The 18,960-nt window shown below is 33.1% G+C and overlaps 2 protein-coding genes across 2 annotated transcripts; one reads left to right on the plus strand and one right to left on the minus strand.

Moving 5' to 3' along the window:
* The first annotated feature begins 388 nt into the window (after window positions 1-388).
* On the plus strand, window positions 389-9,739 carry LOC148309506 (AN1-type zinc finger protein 2A-like). Its single transcript, XM_088260068.1, has 6 exons — window positions 389-505; window positions 593-635; window positions 2,661-2,847; window positions 3,692-3,846; window positions 5,380-5,497; window positions 7,133-9,739. Exons 1-6 carry the CDS (start codon window positions 451-453, stop codon window positions 7,277-7,279), a joined length of 705 nt encoding a protein of 234 aa, XP_088116194.1. The 5' UTR covers window positions 389-450; the 3' UTR covers window positions 7,280-9,739.
* Window positions 9,726-17,460, minus strand: LOC148309507 (ureidoglycolate lyase-like). The gene is made up of 7 exons (XM_088260067.1): window positions 16,684-17,460; window positions 15,692-15,947; window positions 14,587-14,914; window positions 13,479-13,653; window positions 13,267-13,375; window positions 12,014-12,271; window positions 9,726-11,002 (listed from the first exon to the last, which is right to left on the minus strand). The coding sequence occupies exons 1-7, from the start codon at window positions 16,941-16,943 to the stop codon at window positions 10,745-10,747; spliced, it is 1,644 nt and encodes a 547-aa protein (XP_088116193.1). The 5' UTR covers window positions 16,944-17,460; the 3' UTR covers window positions 9,726-10,744.
* Between the last annotated feature and the right edge of the window lie 1,500 nt (window positions 17,461-18,960).

The following is an 18,960-nucleotide window of genomic DNA, read 5'->3' on the forward strand; positions in this document are numbered from 1 at the left end:
AGGTAAATAGAATATGTCAGTGAAGAGAATATTTTGACAAAAAATCCTTATTGATAATCGCGATATTTCTTCTCAAAGTATACAGAGGAATTTAAGAGCCATTTTTAAAACTATTTTTTAATTTTTTTGAACTAAAAACTACAGAGTCAGTACGTAATAATTTAATCATAGTAAAAAAACTTGTTTCTATTTACCCCAATTTACTATTCTTTAGTCTACGAATACCCCTTCTATTATCATCTACATTCTATATTGTCTTGGATTTTCTCTCTCATTATTTGTGCTGTCATTCTTCAATGTCGCCAAATGTTGCTATCAGTCATCGGAATTATCTAGAATGTTAATTAGCTACCTTTGTGTATAAAAGTTGTCTCGTTGAATGATTCATAACATTTGCAAAAGGATTGTGCAAGCTACAAGAACTATATCGTATATTTTCTACAGTTTATAATGGAGTTTCCTGATTTGGGTAAAAATTGTTCAGAAAGAACATGCAATAAACTTGGTAAGCAAAACTCCATGCATAATATATTAAATTGTTTCATCATGTTATTGTTGTAGTATTGTTAATTCATATTACCATTTATTTTAGATTTCCTTCCCATGAAATGTGATGCTTGCAAAAATATATATTGGTGAGAAAAATATTTTTTTAAATCAGATTTGAATTTAAGGTGTTTAAAAGCTGCGCAATATTACTTATAATATAAAGTCCAGTCTTGAAATATTGTCGACACTTTCTCGAACTATATAAGTATTACAGAAATTAATATACATATGCACAAATCAGTATATTTTATGTAGGGAATTGAATGTTGTAATTAAAGGCCTTGAGGTAAAAACCACACATAACAAATCCATTTTATTAAATGAGACAGTAAAAACCAAGAATCTTTGTTTCCTGAATATTTCATTTCCGTTGTTATATTATCATAGACATGAAATAAATAACATATTTAAATAAATGAAATGGAAAAATCGCAAATAATTTCACATATTTTGATTGTAAATAGTTACTATGAAATCATTTTTTTTTTACAAATATCTAACTTTAAGACAGATCTCAAACGACAAATTCAAAACGCGACTGGCCGCGCTAGGGCTAGACGTATTTCTGTGCACATTTTTTTTTAGTATATATATGAAAAAAATATTTTTTTAAACTCTTTACTTTTCAAAACCATATTTTTATTTAAAAAAAAAACTTATTTTTTCAATACAAAAACGGTGTTTTAATAAGAATTAAAACTATTACGTTAAATGTTACCTGGGTTTAAACAAAATTTAATTGCAATTTAACATATATTGGGTCTTTAGTATACTGCTTACTGTAATAACATGAAAAAATAAAATTACATATATTCCGTATTTTTTTTGCCGTGATATTGACGCAATTTGGAAGGTATTCTGTATTTTAGAACATTTTTTTGCTGTTGCATTAAGTGACTTATTCTTCTTCTAACCTTCTTATCCGCACCCAATGGTGCATACAAACTGCATCGTATTGACACAGTGTTATCTTTATCTTTACTTACATGAACGCAAGGTGATAACTCTTGCACATCGGGGACCAGTCCAGGGCATTAAAGTGTAAAATCACTAATATTTATATTCACTACCCCCTGAGAATCGATCCCGGGACCCCCAGCACGGTAGCTAAACACGCTAACCATTACACCACAGAGGCGGACGATTACATATATTCCGTATAAGAATTTTTCTATGAAACAAATCTTTTTGCATTTATAACATATACTCCGTAAACGGCGATAACATATATTATGCTTGGCTACAATAGTTTAGAGACTAGAAGGAATGTGTATTTAATTACGCATTTTTATCGATTGTTGCGCGGTATGATCGATAATCCTGAAATTATCCGGAGCATTGGTCTGTATATTCCCGATAGTTACCTAAGACAGCGTCGGCATAGATTGTTTCACATTCCTATACACAGGACCAACCTGCCGATGGTTATGCCTGTAGGAAGAGCTACCGCTATGTTGAACAATATTACGTTGGATATTGATCTGTTCCATGTGTCCGAAGGAGTTTTCCGAAGCGGGATTCTTCTACACCTTTAAGTCTTCTTGCTTACTTTTACTTTTAATATATACGCCTTGAATATTGTTTGTTATGTATATATTATTTTTTTATTGAATAAATTTAATTGAAAATGAATTGAATTGAATGGAATATTCCGTATAATAATTTTTCTATGTAACAAATTTAGTATATAGACGCAGTTTGGAACATTTGGTATTTTAGAAACAAAAATTGCATTATGTGACTTACGCCCAAATGAAGGTGAAGACTCAAGCAAAAATCCAGTGTTCTTATCCAAAATGGTTTATCTACAATTAAAATATAAATTTGTTTTGAAATCACTATAAATATTTTATTATAACTTAATAATAATGTTTACCGGTTTAGAAGCTAACCGCTTCTTTTTTAAGACTGATTAACAGTATTAATCAGTCTTGAAAAAGAAGCGGTTAGTTTCGAAACCGGTAGACATAATTAAGTTACAATAAAATATTTATAATGGTTTTAAAACAAACTTATATTTTAATTATAAAATGGAAAATCACAAAATTATTGGTTCAAATATAAATAATGGTTTATTTACAGTCGCGTCTTATGTTCAATTTTCCATCTAGCGGGGAGCACTTTCAGTATGCCCGACACGGGTGCGAGATCGGGGTCCTGCGCGACGTGCAGGTTCCCGTGTGCCCCCTGTGCGCGGCCCCCGTGCCCGGAAGGCGGGGGGAGCCCCCCGACATCGTGGTGTCTGCTCATATAGACAACGATTGCCAGACCGATGTCGCTAAGCAAAGGAGAAATAAGGTACATTTCTAGAATATATTTTACTTTTTAACGTAAAGCATTGGACCTGTTAACCTGTTAACCGGGCAGTCCGCTGTCCAATTACGCAACTTGTAACGGGCGCGAATACTGATTCACTCCGTGTCTTAAATTCATGTGGAGACATGTATGGATGACTATTACCTTTGTTGTTGGAAAAATATACGTCCCGCCCGCTCCAGGGCGCAACATATATTTCAAGGACGTATTCATATGTCCTCCCCGTACCCGATATTGTTTACGTTTGACGTATTTATGCGTCCCGCCCGGTTAACAGGTTGATTTTCAGATAATGTTACTACTTCTTCTTGTGATGTTTTCTTCTTCATTGCTGAGTGTCATTGTCTCTTGGGACACCAGGGACTCGGCGCACAATTCACCTCCGTTCTTCCCAGCCTTGAGGCCAAGCTAAAGGCAGTATTGAAAATGGCCACCCTTAAATGGCACCCCTACGTTTGGTCTATCAATTACTTGATCTTGTAGTTCTTTAAATATTTTCTTTAAGCGTGTTCTAATTCTTCAAACCCTTATCCGCACCCAATGGTGCATAGGGCACTGCATCATATAAACGCAGTGTTTTCTTGACCGTTAACACATGAAGGAAAGGTGATCCTTTTGCTTCAAAAAATGAAAAATATATTTGGTAATGACACTGCTTACAGGTCATACAATTCTTTTTAAGTATTACTACGCACAGTTTTTTTCTGAGGAACGATGCACATACTTGATTTATTAAAATGATTCTCAACATGACCAAAGATTGCGTTGGTATGAATTGCAATAAACTTCTAATATTTGTTTTTACTAAGTTTAATGTTTTTTTTAGGTTTTCACAAATCGCTGTTCGAATAAAGGTTGCAAGGGTAAGGAGATGGTTCCCCTGATCTGCGCAGAGTGTTCCCTGAACTTCTGCTTCAGACATCGCCATGCCCAGGACCACCAGTGCGAGGGAAAACTTGGAGCTAAACGAAGAAGAGCAGCGTATGTCAACTTTTGTACATATTTTTTTTTTATTCTTCTTCGTCATCCAAGTCCGAACCTTAAATTTGATGATTTATTATTTTTTTTGAGATATTAACCGTTTTACTACTGAGCCTTTTTTTCACTTGCTATGCCAAAATTGCGGAGGAATTTACAGGTAAAATAATCTTTCAATTAAGTGTGCACAAAATTGTGTACATTTTCATCAAATATATAGGTATTTTCTGGCGTTTCTCATGTGTGTGATTATAATCCAGGATTCGGACCTCACATACTAATATAAGAGTTTCTGCTTGATAAAAAGCTTCTTTACATCTCACCAATAGATGTCTCTAGTGAAGTTCTAGTGATTCAAGAACAAGGTTTCTAAATTGGTTCATATATATAGAACTTCCAAGAATTTGAGTAGAGTGGTTGTTAATAATGGGTAGAATTGGTGAATATTACACGTGTGTAAAGTGATCACTTAAACCAGCCTATGACGGTCGTCAGCCCCGTAAATGCCCAGACTTCCATATTCTTCTTCATCTTTGATGAGATGTTAAAAAATAATATGAAAATAACTCCTGTAATTGGAGATAATCCAGATTTTGTGAACAAGTATTTGGACACACTCAAAATGTTGTAAATATAGAGGGATTTTCGTAATTATTTCAGTTGTGTGTAGGGAACATATCAAGCTACGCAAATGAAAGATGGAAAATGGAAAAATTTAGGTAGGAAGGAAGTGGCACTAATGTATCGGTATCAAGACCGTTCACAGAAATAGAATCATCTTTGGAAGCTTCATTTTCACTACATATACTCATTCTTCGATTTGTAAACATTGTGATTTCATCCTCATTGTCACTAAAACAAATATTTTCCAAGTTCTTCTTCTTCTCCGTCTTATTCCTCATTGCTGAGGGTTGTGACCCTTCCAGAAGCAATGACTCTTCTCCAGTTATCCTTTGACTGCGCTGCATGTAGCGCTCCAACCACCGAAGTGCCTGCTGCTGTCTTAATTTGATTGGTCCATCGTGTGGGGATCTTCCTCTCCCTCTCTTTCCCTCCAGGCTACCGATCACAACTAGTCGTTCCAGGCTATCCTCGTTGCCACGCGCAACGTGTCCAAAGAACTGGAGATTCCGTCGGGTACAGATATTGGCCAGAGTCACGTTCCAAGTTCTGCAAGTGTTTAAATCATCGCTACTTGACAAATTCGACATCGTATGAGGGAACAAACAATTTTTAAATAAACAATAAAAAATTCCAAAATTCACTTTATTATCACCGTGATATACATTTTTAAAGTTTATATATTATGTTTTTAAAGTTTACACGTCTACACAGGTGGATATTTAAAATCAAACTGAGCAAAAGTCAGCAGTTTTAGCACAGTAATAAAGTGTCGATATATCGACGGTCCTCAGTAAAACGGTTAAGTGCATTTGCAAGATATTAACTTTTTCTTTGCATTGAAGTGGATTTGGGAAGGATGGAGTTTCCAGCGATGATCCCGATGTTATATTATGGTTTCATTTCTTTACACAGGGAAGCAGCAATGGTGAGATCAAAAACCAAAGACGACAATCATTCTAAATTACACAACGGAAGACTTCCTGCAGGAAATGGACTGCCCACTGTATTCAATGAAGTTCAGGGACAAATGGTATGTTTATTTACATTTGATCGAAAGATTTTTTATTTATAATCAATATTTCAAGCATTAACTTTTTAATTTTCCATTATGATATCTTATGAAATAACTTTGTTTTCAAATTTTAATTCTATTTTACTTGGTTTTGATTTTTTTTTATTTACCAAGTAAGATTCTAAAGTGGTATGTATTTAGCAAGTAAAATTTAAATTAAAAATGGCTAAAATATTACCACAATGTGACTGCCGAATCAATCGATCAACGAAATTGTTTAATTTACAACATTTTGAGTGTGTCCAAATACTTGTTCACAAAATCTGGATTATCTCCAATTACAGGAGTTATTTTCATATTATTTTTTGACATCTCATCAAAGATGAAGAAGAATATGGAAGTCTGGGCATTTACGGGGCTGACGACCGTCATAGGCTGGTTTAAGTGATCACTTTACACACGTGTAACATTCACCAATTCTACCCATTATTGACAACCACATCACTCAAATTCTTGGAAGTTCTATATATATGAACCAATTTAGAAACCTTGTTCTTGAATCACTAAAACTTCACTAGAGACATCTATTGGTGAGATGTAAAGAAGCTTTTTATTTAGCAGAAACTCTTAAATTAGTATGTGAGATCCGAATCCTGGATTATAATACTATAAGATAAGAGTTTCTGCTTAATAAAAAGCTTCTTTACATCTCACCAATAGATGTCTCTAGTGAAGTTCTAGTGATTCAAGAACAAGGTTTCTAAATTGGTTCATATATATATAGAACTTCCAAGAATTTGAGTAGTGTGGTTGTCAATAATGGGTAGAATTGGTGAATGTTACACGTGTGTAAAGTGATCACTTAAACCAGCCTATGACGGTCGTCAGCCCCGTAAATGCCCAGACTTCCATATTCTTCTTCATCTTTGATGTGATGTCAAATAAATAATATGAAATTGTTTAAAATTACTATAAATGTTATTATAACTTGTATGACTGATTTTGTAGCGAACAGCTCTACTATATTAACACAATCGCTATGGATGACTCATATATGAGTCTTTAAGAGTCATTGCGTATCTCATACTCCAAACGTAAAAAAGATCAGTCAGAGTAGTATTGGTTTGAGATTCTTCCCATAGATGTCACTAGAAGGAACCAGAACAAAATAACATGTGGCCTAATTATTGGGAAACTTATTGACTAACTAACTATCTAACTGTCACGCTGCTTCCCCGCAGGGGTAGGTAAAGAGAATAGAATGACATACTACTCTGTCTTTGCAAACATTCTTCCCCTCTTCTACCTTCATGCATCTCCTCATACATATCCGCCAATTATTTTGACTCCTGACCCAGCCGCATTCTAGTATTTGACATACTTAATCATGGCTCAGTGTTCTTCTACTTCTTTTAAGGACATTTAGAAGTTATAAAAAAAAATCGTAGTGATTTTAAACAAAGGTATTTTGTAAGCTCTTCATGTGTGCATTTAACCTTGAATTAATAAGAAGCCATATTGTTGGTTCCATTTTATTAGATTTTAGGTTTTTTTTTTTGCAACTACATATCTCGAGAAACCCTTATCACTATTACTGCATTTTAGCACCTGGATGACAGAATTCGTAATAAATTAATATTTTTGTTGTTTTAGTCCGAAGACGAAGCCTTGGCCAGAGCTTTGGCCTTATCGATGCAAGACTCGCATCCGTCACAGAATAATCCGGATCTACTGCGGGGTGCGGGCAACAGGACCCGCGTTGGAGGGGAACAGTCTAATTCCAAATGCATAGTCTCTTAGCATCACTCATCGTCGATTCTACTTCTTCCCGCTTTAACTATGTATAGCTAATATAATATTTAATAAATTAGAAGATATTGGTGATAATTTTCGTCACAAGTTACATATCGTAATTGCAGAAGCGCAGCCTTGTACGCCGGAATTGTAAACATTCCAAAAAAATCATAACGATAGGAACAATTAATTGAGCAATATGGACATTTTATTTACACTCTTGTATTATATCCACGCTGGAAAGTGAAATCGCTTGAATTGACATGTAGATATGAAATGAATTATCTATGCAACATGTTAATTAACCTTAGGGTAGCGCCCTGCCCAAGCATTTTGTGAAATATTTTCGCGACTTGCTACCTACACGTAGCTGTTATAAAAATAATTATATCTCTAAAATTAGTCTTCCTATTTACATTTGAAATAAAAAGCATTATCAAAACTGTTTATAATAAACCAAAAATAAAATGATGGATCGGTATCTCAAAGACATTATTTACGTACGCTAATATTCATATTTTGAATACTATTGTCATAAATCAGTGTAATCCTATAGCAAAATGCATCACAATCACCGGTCCTGTGTGGGACCGTTAGGTATTGAACGACGCAAATCCGTGGCACCTCAAAGGACCACTGGGCGGCTAAAGGTTAATCATCATCCATAGAAATTGTCATAATATAGAAGAGAAATGGCAATATAAACAATCTTTCTCCATATTGTGAAGATTTCTATGGATTTGTAAATATTGTTTGAGGTTAGCAGTAGGTACTTTGAAGCAAGCCGTTAATATGAAATGAGTTATCTATGCACATGAATTTGTGTAATTTTTGTGTGAAATGACTTGTGGCTCTTGGCCATTTAAAATTTATCAACCTTTTCTTGCACTTTGTCGCCTGAATGCAGAACTACCCTAGCTGCATATAAGAAAAATTTACAGAAGAAATTAAACATTCAAATTGGGTTCTCTTAATCATTTATGTAGTAGTATTTTCTTTTGAATATTTAACCCTTCGACTTATGAGTTATAATGAAGATTTTGTTAAGAAAAAGGGCAGGTTTTTTATTCCAAATATATGATACGAGTATAAGATATGTTGAAAATAGTACCGACATTACATTCAACTGCCTTAAAAAATAATATGGTAACATCGGTTTGATATATTTCTATGTATTAACTTTTAAAAAGGTCTGAGACATTACTATCCGTCATTAGAATCCTAACTGTCGATCAAAGCTCCTCCCTCTACCTCCTTCCCTAAACTCCCTTCTTCCTTTGCCCTCCTTATTATCGTCTTTTGTTAATTGCTTATTGGTATATTAATATGTAATTTATGTTTTTTTTAAATGTCACTTTGTAATTTATGTTTTTTAAATGTTCAAGTACTATCTACCCTCTGATTGCAAACGGCTATATATGGTATCAAACGTTTTGATCAATATCACTAGTCCGTCTTTGGTCGGTTGGAAGATATTGCTTTTTAGCAATAAGCCCGCCAATGTACTTTTTATTTTCTGTACATGAAGTTTAAATAAATAAAATAAATATATAAATAAATAAATATTTCTACGCCGGGTTGGCCGTACTAGTTACGGGAAAACCAGTAAAGGGCTATTTTTTTGCCGGTATTTAGTATAGACAAATCTGGCAAAGGGTTAAATTGATGATGTTTGAATAGCTATTTATTTTCATCAATAAATTTCTATATAACAAAATCAATAGCATAATGTACACAAAACATGAATTGAAACGAATTTGACTTAAATGAAAATTAGGATAGTCTGCATTCAGGTGACAACCTTTAATATTCTATTTTTTTTAAAAAAAGCTAATTTTTAATAAGCTGTTTAGGTTTTTTTAACTCTCCACTTTTTTACGGATGATTTTAGCTCTTACAAATAAAATACATTGTAATAATAATAAATTAAAAGTATATATGAGAAGATAGCTGTTTAGATAAGATTTTTCTCTTTTTACTCTGTTACATACACATTTTAGGTGGAATATCCATTATCGTATTTGTATCCTATTTAATATATTCCACTCCAAATCCAAGGAACAGTACAGGCTTTCTTTTAACATAATTAACAATAAAGTTCATATTGTATCAATCCAATGTGGTGTTGTATGTCCATTGAGTACTATGGGGATCACAAAGAGTATAAAATAGCTCAAAAATTTTCACTTTCTATTATGTATCTGGATTTCAACAGGTCTGCTAAATTTACTGAATTAATTCGTTTTTTTTTTTTAATTTTGTTTTACCATTAGATGTTTATTATAATAAATTTATGTCCATCACTAAAGTGTTCAAACGTCTTTTTAGCATAATATATTGTATATAACATTTCTAATAACCAGATCGTAATATAATGCCTTCTGGTCAGTTGCTAAATATATATTTTTGTACATGTCTCGTTGTTGGTTTGGTATAAAAAAAATATATATATATCTGCTTTCAAAATATGTGTATTATTTTATTTAACATAATTTATTGTCTATGCTATTATCAAAGTGACCTTTTTGAATAATTATTTCATTCATTCAAACCCTTATCCGCACCCCAATGGTGCATAGGGCACTGCATCATACAAACGCAGTGTTATCTTGATCGTTCACACATGAAGGAAAGGTGATCAGGCCTCCGCTTCAGGTACCAGTCCAGGGTAATATGGAATAAATATTAGGGTGAAAAAATCACTTGTATTTATTTGACCCCCCTGGGAATCGAACCCGGGACCTCCAGAACGGTAGCCGAGCGTGCTGATCATTACACTACGGAGGCAGACAAAATTTTTGAATAATTATAGTTGCAATTATTACTGGAGAAGCATTTGTAAAATGTCATCAAACAAAAACAAAATATAAAATTTTGTAAAAAATCAAGCAGTTGAACACCACACAAGTTTGTACATTTTAAAACTGTTTTTTTTTTTTAATTTCCATATTTTTTTTCAAATCACACATTCTTTCCTATAGTGTACATAAAACCACCAAAAGAACATTCTATCGTGCGTAGTTCGTATCATATCCCATATATGGGAGTATTTCACCATCCTGACAATTTCAAGACCCATAATGGCGTCAAGTAGTAAAGACGTTGGACTAAAGAAGAGGAGAGTAACAGAAGAACTGAGAAGTTTTTAAGACAGATATACTATAAACTATTTTTTTGTGGAATTTAAAACAAAGCCAGCATGCCTAATATGCAATGATTCTGTTTATATCTTGAAAAAGTATAACATTAAACGGTGTTACGAAGCTAAACATGCAAATAAGTTTGAAAAGTACCTAATTAATATGTTTATATAAATATATGTATACAATCATTTCTTAAATCTGGCCCGGCTACTGAAAATGTTGGCCACCCATGGTCTAAACTATATGTACACAATTATGTAATCCCGTCGCCAGTGGTCTGCAGGTGTAAAAAAAACACCCGTCCAAAGTGTGTTGACTGAAATCTTTCTTACAAATTGCTCCTATATCTCGTAATCAAGGCCTTATTATGCAGCGTTCTGAACTTGTGGCTATCATTGAGGTAGGTGGTGATAAAGTCCGGAGGAGTCCTCATGACGAAGAGTTCGAGACACATGTGGCGAGCTGCACTGAGCCGCTTCCGCTCCTCATTGGAGCGGCAGAGGGAACGGTGGGCCACTCCAGCGAAATCAGAGGCTATTTTGTCCACCAGCTTGTAGTTAACTTCCTCACCATTTTCCAAAGTAACCTGAAAAATGTCTATTTTTAGACATGCTTTTTCTAAAATTGATAATACTTTTATATTTCCACATCATGAAATTGATTATATCATGGGCATACTGGCAAAAAACCCTGCTATTTAAAGCTTTTAGCCTGAATAAAATACCCGCTATTATACTTAAAGTTGAATTTACTTTTAAAATCACATATACATGACATTTCAAACTACATACTTACTGTATTTTGCCAGTTTATAGAAAGTTGAAAACTTTATAATATTCATCATTAAGTCAAAATTGCATATTTTCGAGTTAATGTTTTTTTCCAGTACACCCACGAAATATAATATTAACACATTGTTTTGCGAAAAACGCTTAAAAGGGTCTTTTACACACTGATGGTAGAGAGCGGGAGAGGCTTGTAAGTGTTCTATTTGCTTACTTTGGGTAGAACGCGACATTCCAAACAACATTGTACAGATCGGAATTGTGGTTACTTGTAATTAGTATACGACCCTAATTAGTTTACTAATTAGGATCGGGGTTGATGAAAAAACTGCCCGACAATCATGTGTTAATTATTTTTTTAAACATATGCTTGTATAATTCCACTTATTGAGTTTTATTTTATTACACATGACTAGTTTAGAAAACTACAGACGTTTTAAAACACTCCTTATCATCCATTGTTCACTTTGTGTAATACCACTTTTTTACCATACCACAAAGTTATCAATGCTTTTAATAAACAAAATATATAGATGTTTTCATGAACAGGTGATTACAAAAACTAACGAGCAAAAAATATTCAGGTATGTATAGAGGTGGGTGAGGTAATAGCAACTAGAGGAGGGGGGAGTCAAGGGGCGATTTGTTTAATCAACATAGATAACAATGTGTTATTTATGTTAACACAATTCCTCAGACATCATATTCCGCAACTCTTAATTCTACCCAAGTACAGTTGTCATCAACCCCCATCTAAACATAGGTAAAAGTTATATCCGTTGCTCTTTCTGTGTGCTAAAAAACAAACTCACCCTGTGTCTTATGCACTGCCACACTTGGCATCGTGATATCTCAGCTGTAGCGGAATCTTCCACGAGACCATCATAGAAAAAGTGACCAACTCCGGCAAACCAGTGGTAGAAAAATAAGATGGAAACAGCAATATTATGTTTTAAACCATCCAGGTATATTGCACCCTCCGGAATTTGTAACAGATCTGCAGCTTTAACACTTATTTGTGGAATTATGTCAATCTGATTTGGTGACGTAGAACACTGTTTCTTCCATAGCTGTAAGAAAAATATGAAGTCATAAAAAGTTATTAGTGCATGTAGGTTGAATCTTCTGTTTGTATCTAACCATCATACTGTTTTGAACACATCAAAATACATACAAAACACGATGCTAAACAATTCGATGCTTAATGCTGCCTTAACCTTTTCGGGAGTACAAAAATTGATATCCGACTTTCTCTGGGGAGTGGGTTCTTTTCAGATGATTTTTTTTTCATTTAATTGATGTATTATGAAGATTAAATTTATGTTAAAATAATTTGATAAATAAAACACCTATTCGAAATATTTTTCAATTCCGACAAAATTACACATAAATATCCACAGATGTCATTGCTATTCAAGTAATATCATACTAACTAACAGACGGACTCCGACGTTCATTAACGTCGATACTCCTTTAAGGAAAATTCGCACTGACGTTCATTTCCGTCCATACTCCCGGACAGGTTAAATATGATACTACGATACAATTATTTATTCTATCATATATCTAAGGCCAGATGTCCGCTACACCTCTCATGGGGGGCCAAATGTCCGCAACAACATGTTTGTGTTTTTATTATACTCATATACACAAATATTTCAATTTCATACTGTTTTTATGGGTCAAAAAGGCTTGTTATTAAAAATAGGTATCAAGTTGTGGAAGAGTGGATTCAAACCCAAAAATTCTGACTCAGTTTCCATGACACTAACTATGGGACCACAAGCCAACGACATTTGTTACGTCATCCGTATCCAATTGTATAAATTACACTCCTATTCCCAAAAATCTGAAGTGCATGACCATGTGATTACAAATCAAGAGGTCACTGTGTCAATAGTAAATCAGAAGTAACTGTGTCAATGCAGTGCCCTATTCCATTGGGTGCGGATAAGGGTTAGAAGAAGAAGATTTAAAATGAGGTATTTTGTAGTTGGTATAGCTGTGATAGATACCTACCAACTTTAAGATTATGTATATATTTTTAAAAGGGTAAAAAAATTACCTCATTTATGAAGGGTACAATTCTCAGATCATAAACCAGAAAGCCATCAACACCTGCCATTATTTCTTTCAGTTTTGCTTTGATTACATTGTCAATCACCAAAGAACTCCTGTGGAAAAGGAATTAATAAATGTGAATCATGAAATTATCAATTATCAAAATGGAGAGTATCCATATTTTAGAGAATTTTTAAAAATAATTTGTCGACTAACTCTGGGCACTTGCCATCCATGCTTGGTTTGAGGACTGCGGCGACCATTCCTCCCGTGGCTGGCGCTCCTCTTTCATGGCAGTCCTTAATGACCATCATCAGATAGGTCTTAAGAAACTGGTTCTCACCATTCACATGCTTCTTTTTATCTGGTAGCAGGAACTCCCGTCTGTTGCCTTCGAAATAATAAAAAAAAGTCATTTAACATATCACAATTTTCAGGTTTAGGTATGTATAATATGTCTTGTCAAATTAAACTGTTTAAATTCTAGGATGTTAGTTATTACACTTTAAAATGTCAAGGATCATAATTACTGTCATAAACAGAATTTTTTCCATTAATTTTTCACCAAGAAAAGTTAAAGAAATCATTAAGTATAGGAAATATATGTTTTAAATTTAGTTTTTACTTGATAAATACTAATGTTGATTAAAATGTATTGCGACATCTGTTTTAATGCATACATATACAACTTTTAAGAAATGTTGTAGATATTGCTATTTATCATTAGAATCCTAACTGTCCATCAATCCTCCTCCCTTAGTTTTTCCCTCTACCTCCTCCCTTAAACTCCCTTTTCCTTTGCCCTCCTTATTATCATCTTTTGTAATTTATGTTTTTTATGTTAATTTGTAATTCATGTTTTTTTTTTTTAAGCTCAAGTACTATCTACCCTCTGATTGCAAACAGTTTTATACGGTTTCAAACGTTTTGATAAATATCACTGTGTAATCTGTTTTTGGTTGGTAGGAAGATATTACTTTTTAGCAATAAGCCCGCCAATGTACTTATTTATTTTCTGTTCATGAAGTTTAAATAAATAAAACATCATTATCAAACACCAAATGTGAAACTTTGTCTAAATTTGAGAGTTGTGCCCTTGAGTGATTGCCGAATCAATTGATGAAAGAAATATGAAGTTTAATGAACTGAACACGCTCAAATTGATAATAACTAGTTGTAACACTCTCCTTATCATTCATCATTCACTTTGTGTAATACCACTTTTAAAAGTGAACGATGAATGATAAGGAGAGTGTTATATTACCATACCACAAAGTTATCAATGCTTTTAATATACAAAATATAACTACATAGTTGTGCTTACCAAATTTACTAATTATAGATGCGATATAGTCCCAAATTCCACAATTCAGACCCAAAGAGTGTTCTTTTAATGCAAACAGAATCTCAACAGTCTCAAAAGCTGCGAATATATTTTCTATGAGAACGCAAGCCTTTATTGTTCCTTGCGCAATATCTAGCTTCCTCTGAGTCCACACAAATATTTCATTCCATAGTTTGGCTTCCGAGGCTCCTTCTAATTTAGAGAGATAGAAGAAGGGACCGCTACTGGACTCCGTTAGCTGCTTTCCGCAATGAAACATGAGAAGAGCGAAGTCTAATAATGCTCCTGGAATTTCTTTTCCATTTACCTGAAAATAACATATAAAGATTTTATTAATTTAACACTTCTCATGCGGGGCTGATTGAATGTATGTTAATGAGTGATGCAAATATATTCCGCTCACATAACGTAGTAATCATTCATTTGAAATCTTTCCGATAAAAAAAAGAGAAATATAACCACTCACCTACAATATTATAATATTACGTAACAATTTTTAAAGATTAACTAAAATTAATTATACAGTAATAATACATAATAAAAGTCTTACTAAAGAGTGGTACTAGTGGTAAGAGTGGGGCAGTCTTATGTTAAACTCTTATAAAAAAGCTTTGACAAAAATTCAACAGATGTCACTATAAACCTTAAATATCGCAATATAATAGGCAAAATACAGTATCCCACTACAGCAATAAAAAATTGGTAATTGTGATTACAGTCTCCCGCAAACGGCGATTGGCGGACTGAGGACTGTAAAATTTGTCTCCCACATAAGATGTGTGGGCTGAAAAAATCAGTAGAGCCCAACTGAGCCCTGGTACTAACCCATATATGGAAGTGAAGCATGGAGTAGGGAAAAGAAAGATGAATGTAAACTGAATGCAGTTAAAATGCAGTTACTCGGATGAATGTGTGAAAACTTCAATTGAAAATCATCCAATTGGAAAGAATCCAGTAACCAATCAATGAATCATGCATATTTTTCACATCATCCATTAGTACCGTCTTAAGGATGTTATGCATGATTACTTATTAAAAAATTACTTTGTTAAATGTAAATATAACTAAAAAAAACTAAACGTACCAATACATTATGTTCAAGAATGTTCCAAGCTCTCGGTCGAAGCATTAGAATGGGACAAGTGCTAATATTCCGTGCCCCCATCAATTTCCCGTAAACTGCTTGTATCACGTTGAAGTGTCCCTGTATTTGGTTTTTCCACGTCGGACAGTGACCATCGTCAAAATCCACTTGGACCCCTTGTGCATCACAGTTGAGAGAGTCAACAAAATGTGCCGTGTTTGATGGTGAAACATCTCCAATATCGACTCGCCTGCACCTAAAAATAAAACATATTTTTTAAGTAAACCAGGGTATTGATTCATCCAAAACATTTTGAGTGTCTCCAAATTCTTGTCCATAAATCTGGGTTTCTCCAAGGAAGTGGAGAAACCCAGATTTGTGAACAAGGATTTGAATACACCTAAAATGTTATGAATAAACTGGTTAAATGAAAATCTGCATAAAAATTGAAAATCATGTATTCAAATCATGCTAGTTAAAAGCTTTCTCAAACCAACCAAAAATGGTACTGTGAACTCAAACGTGAGATTCATGAGTATGAGTTCCAAAGATTTGAGTAGTGTGCTTGTCAATCATGGGTAGCACTGTGAATGTTATATGAATGTAAAGTGATCACTTAGCCAGCCTATGGCTGGTCATGAACCCTGTAAATACCCAGACTTCCGTATTTTCCTTCTATGTTGAGATGTCAAAAATGAATTTAAATTATGCCAACTTCCAATCTTTCTGTCCTTCAAACAACTTTATGGCAACATCTAAGCACTGAAAAGCTGCAGAATGTTTAGAAGCAATATTCTCATTTTCCTCCTCACCAATCTCCGCATTGCCTTCTTGATCAGGTTCTTCCAAGAGTGCCAAATACTTCCTTAAATTTGTATATTATCCAAAACTAATTCTATATTTTTTTACTTTAAAATCCAATCCGACAGGGGTCCAGAGGTATGGTAATTGAGGTACAACTATATTATGTAATAAATATTTGCAGTACTTACTTCAATCTATTTGGAAGAGGTGCAATTCCCCACGATTTATCGGTTCTTTCCGGAGAAGATTTGATAACAGGAAGTCGATCATTATTTGAAAAGTACTGCTTCTTTTCCAATCTATTGCAATATAAAGTTTCAATTCTCTTGTCGAATTCATTCACAATATCACTCAAGAAAACAAGTGCCTCTTTGGAAAATATTTTCTTTTGAGCCTCTTCCAATTTATATGGCGCAGGTTGAAGAATCAAAACATTTTCATGAGACATTATATATATATTGAAAATTATCTAATTTATCAATTATCAACGGGAGTATCTTCAGCCCACTTGAATCCTACAAATGTTGTAATAATACTAATGCATACATTATTACATTGTTATCTGATCAGGCTGTCAACTCGACAAATGTTTTTTATTTACTTTTTAACAGACACTTCCACTTATCATGTGAACTTTGAGCATTTTTTATGGGTTTTCAAACATACTTATAAATAAATTCAATGGCTCAGAGGTATACCATCATTATAAAATATTTTTTCAATAAAACTTTATTAAATAAAACTAAAACTTTGTTTTACACCACTTTTATTTTTGGTACTCTTTTCCAACCAGTTTCGACAAGAACCTTGTCATCTTTAGGGATGGACATGGACATGTACATATACATCTCTGAAGATAACAAGGTTCTTGTCAACCGGTTGGAGAGAGTACCAAAAATAAAAGTGGTTAAAAACAAAGTGTGAGTTTTATTAAAAAAACTTTTATTAATTGTGCTACAAATTATCTGCAAAAAACATTCAAATGAATAATTTTTTGTTATGATTTTTTAGTTATTGAAAATAATTTATTTAAATACATTAATTTAATGCTCAGTCTGCATTATGACATTAATTTACATAATATATTCAACCCCTATCCCAGATGGTGCATAGGGCACCACATTAAATCGGCACAGTATTAACTTGATCATTAATGATATGAAGATGAGGTGAACAGTCCTTTCATGGATATGGAAGTGGAATATATTTGACGGGATACAAATGGCGAAAGTAGTATTTCAGTATACTTAATTTTTTTAGTGTAATAATGAAAAAATAAACTTTTTTCACTTTAATTTTTTCTCTAAAATGCCGTTAAATGGCAAAGCTGTTACTAAAAAATGAAAAGGTAATAATAAAAACAATGAAATTTTTTAAAAAGATTTATTAGTCTTTCCTAAGCAATTTTGAAAATTTGATAAGTTTGACTTGCAACAATTTTCCTCTGAGACACGCTAAATATAGAATAAAATACTTGATCACTTAGGTACTGCGTACATTTGTTTGTGATATGATAATATCTGGCGGTTCAGATCATCAAATTAATAATATTTTTTTGTAAATTTACATACCTCATTTTTGTAAAATACTACTATTTATATATAAATATACTTATTTTAAGTAACCTTACATACTATATTACTAACATAATCAAGTTTTTCTAGAAAGTAACAATACGTACATTGTTGGTTTAATTATTTTTTAGATAAGTACCTACTCCAAGTGTAAAAAAAGGCTGTATACAACGCGCTATGATTTTAACTTCCTTGTCGTCAATATACGAGTAAATATGAAGAGTTTGAAGGCATAAAAATAATCAATGGATAAGTACTTCCCTTGTAACTCATAATATGAACTCATAATAAAAATATGTGAAAATCGTTTTGGCCTTTTTATTTCCCAGAATTATTTTTATTACTATTAATCCTAAGGCCACGACCAACTAAAATAAAAGTGAAAGAAATTTGGTCCTACGCTACGACCAACTGCAAATGTAGTTAAGAATATTCGCAGTGTTTATCATTAATTTGACAGCAAAAATAAAAATTAAAAAGGATGATACTAAAAAGTCAAGCGTTTGCTACAATATATTTTTAAATGTGCTCCTTCTACAAAGGGATTTATTTTTTTTTTTAAAAGTGACATATATCCAATCATAAGTCAGATTACAAACTCACCACTTCAGTTTCTCAGTCTATTAACTGCGAGCGAAATTTAAAAAAGTAAAATAAATCATTTGTAAATTTATATCCATAGTTGATATTTGACGAAAGTGGCGTGTTATGAATCACCTGAATATTATTTTTATTGGTACAGAAACCTAATGCTTGCGCTTTTTAAAGGGACAAGGTACAAATTTAAAATGTCCAACTTGTACAATCTAGTACGGTATAACCTCTATTACTGTTAACCTTTTTTTTTTTTTTTTTTTTTTTTTGCTTACTATTCCACCTCCATTTCCTTTC

The sequence above is a fragment of the Brachycentrus maculatus genome, unplaced genomic scaffold, assembly GCF_059751285.1.
Source record: "Brachycentrus maculatus isolate JH-2025_06_01 unplaced genomic scaffold, ASM5975128v1 h1tg000122l, whole genome shotgun sequence".
Taxonomy (NCBI): Eukaryota; Metazoa; Arthropoda; class Insecta; order Trichoptera; family Brachycentridae; genus Brachycentrus; species Brachycentrus maculatus.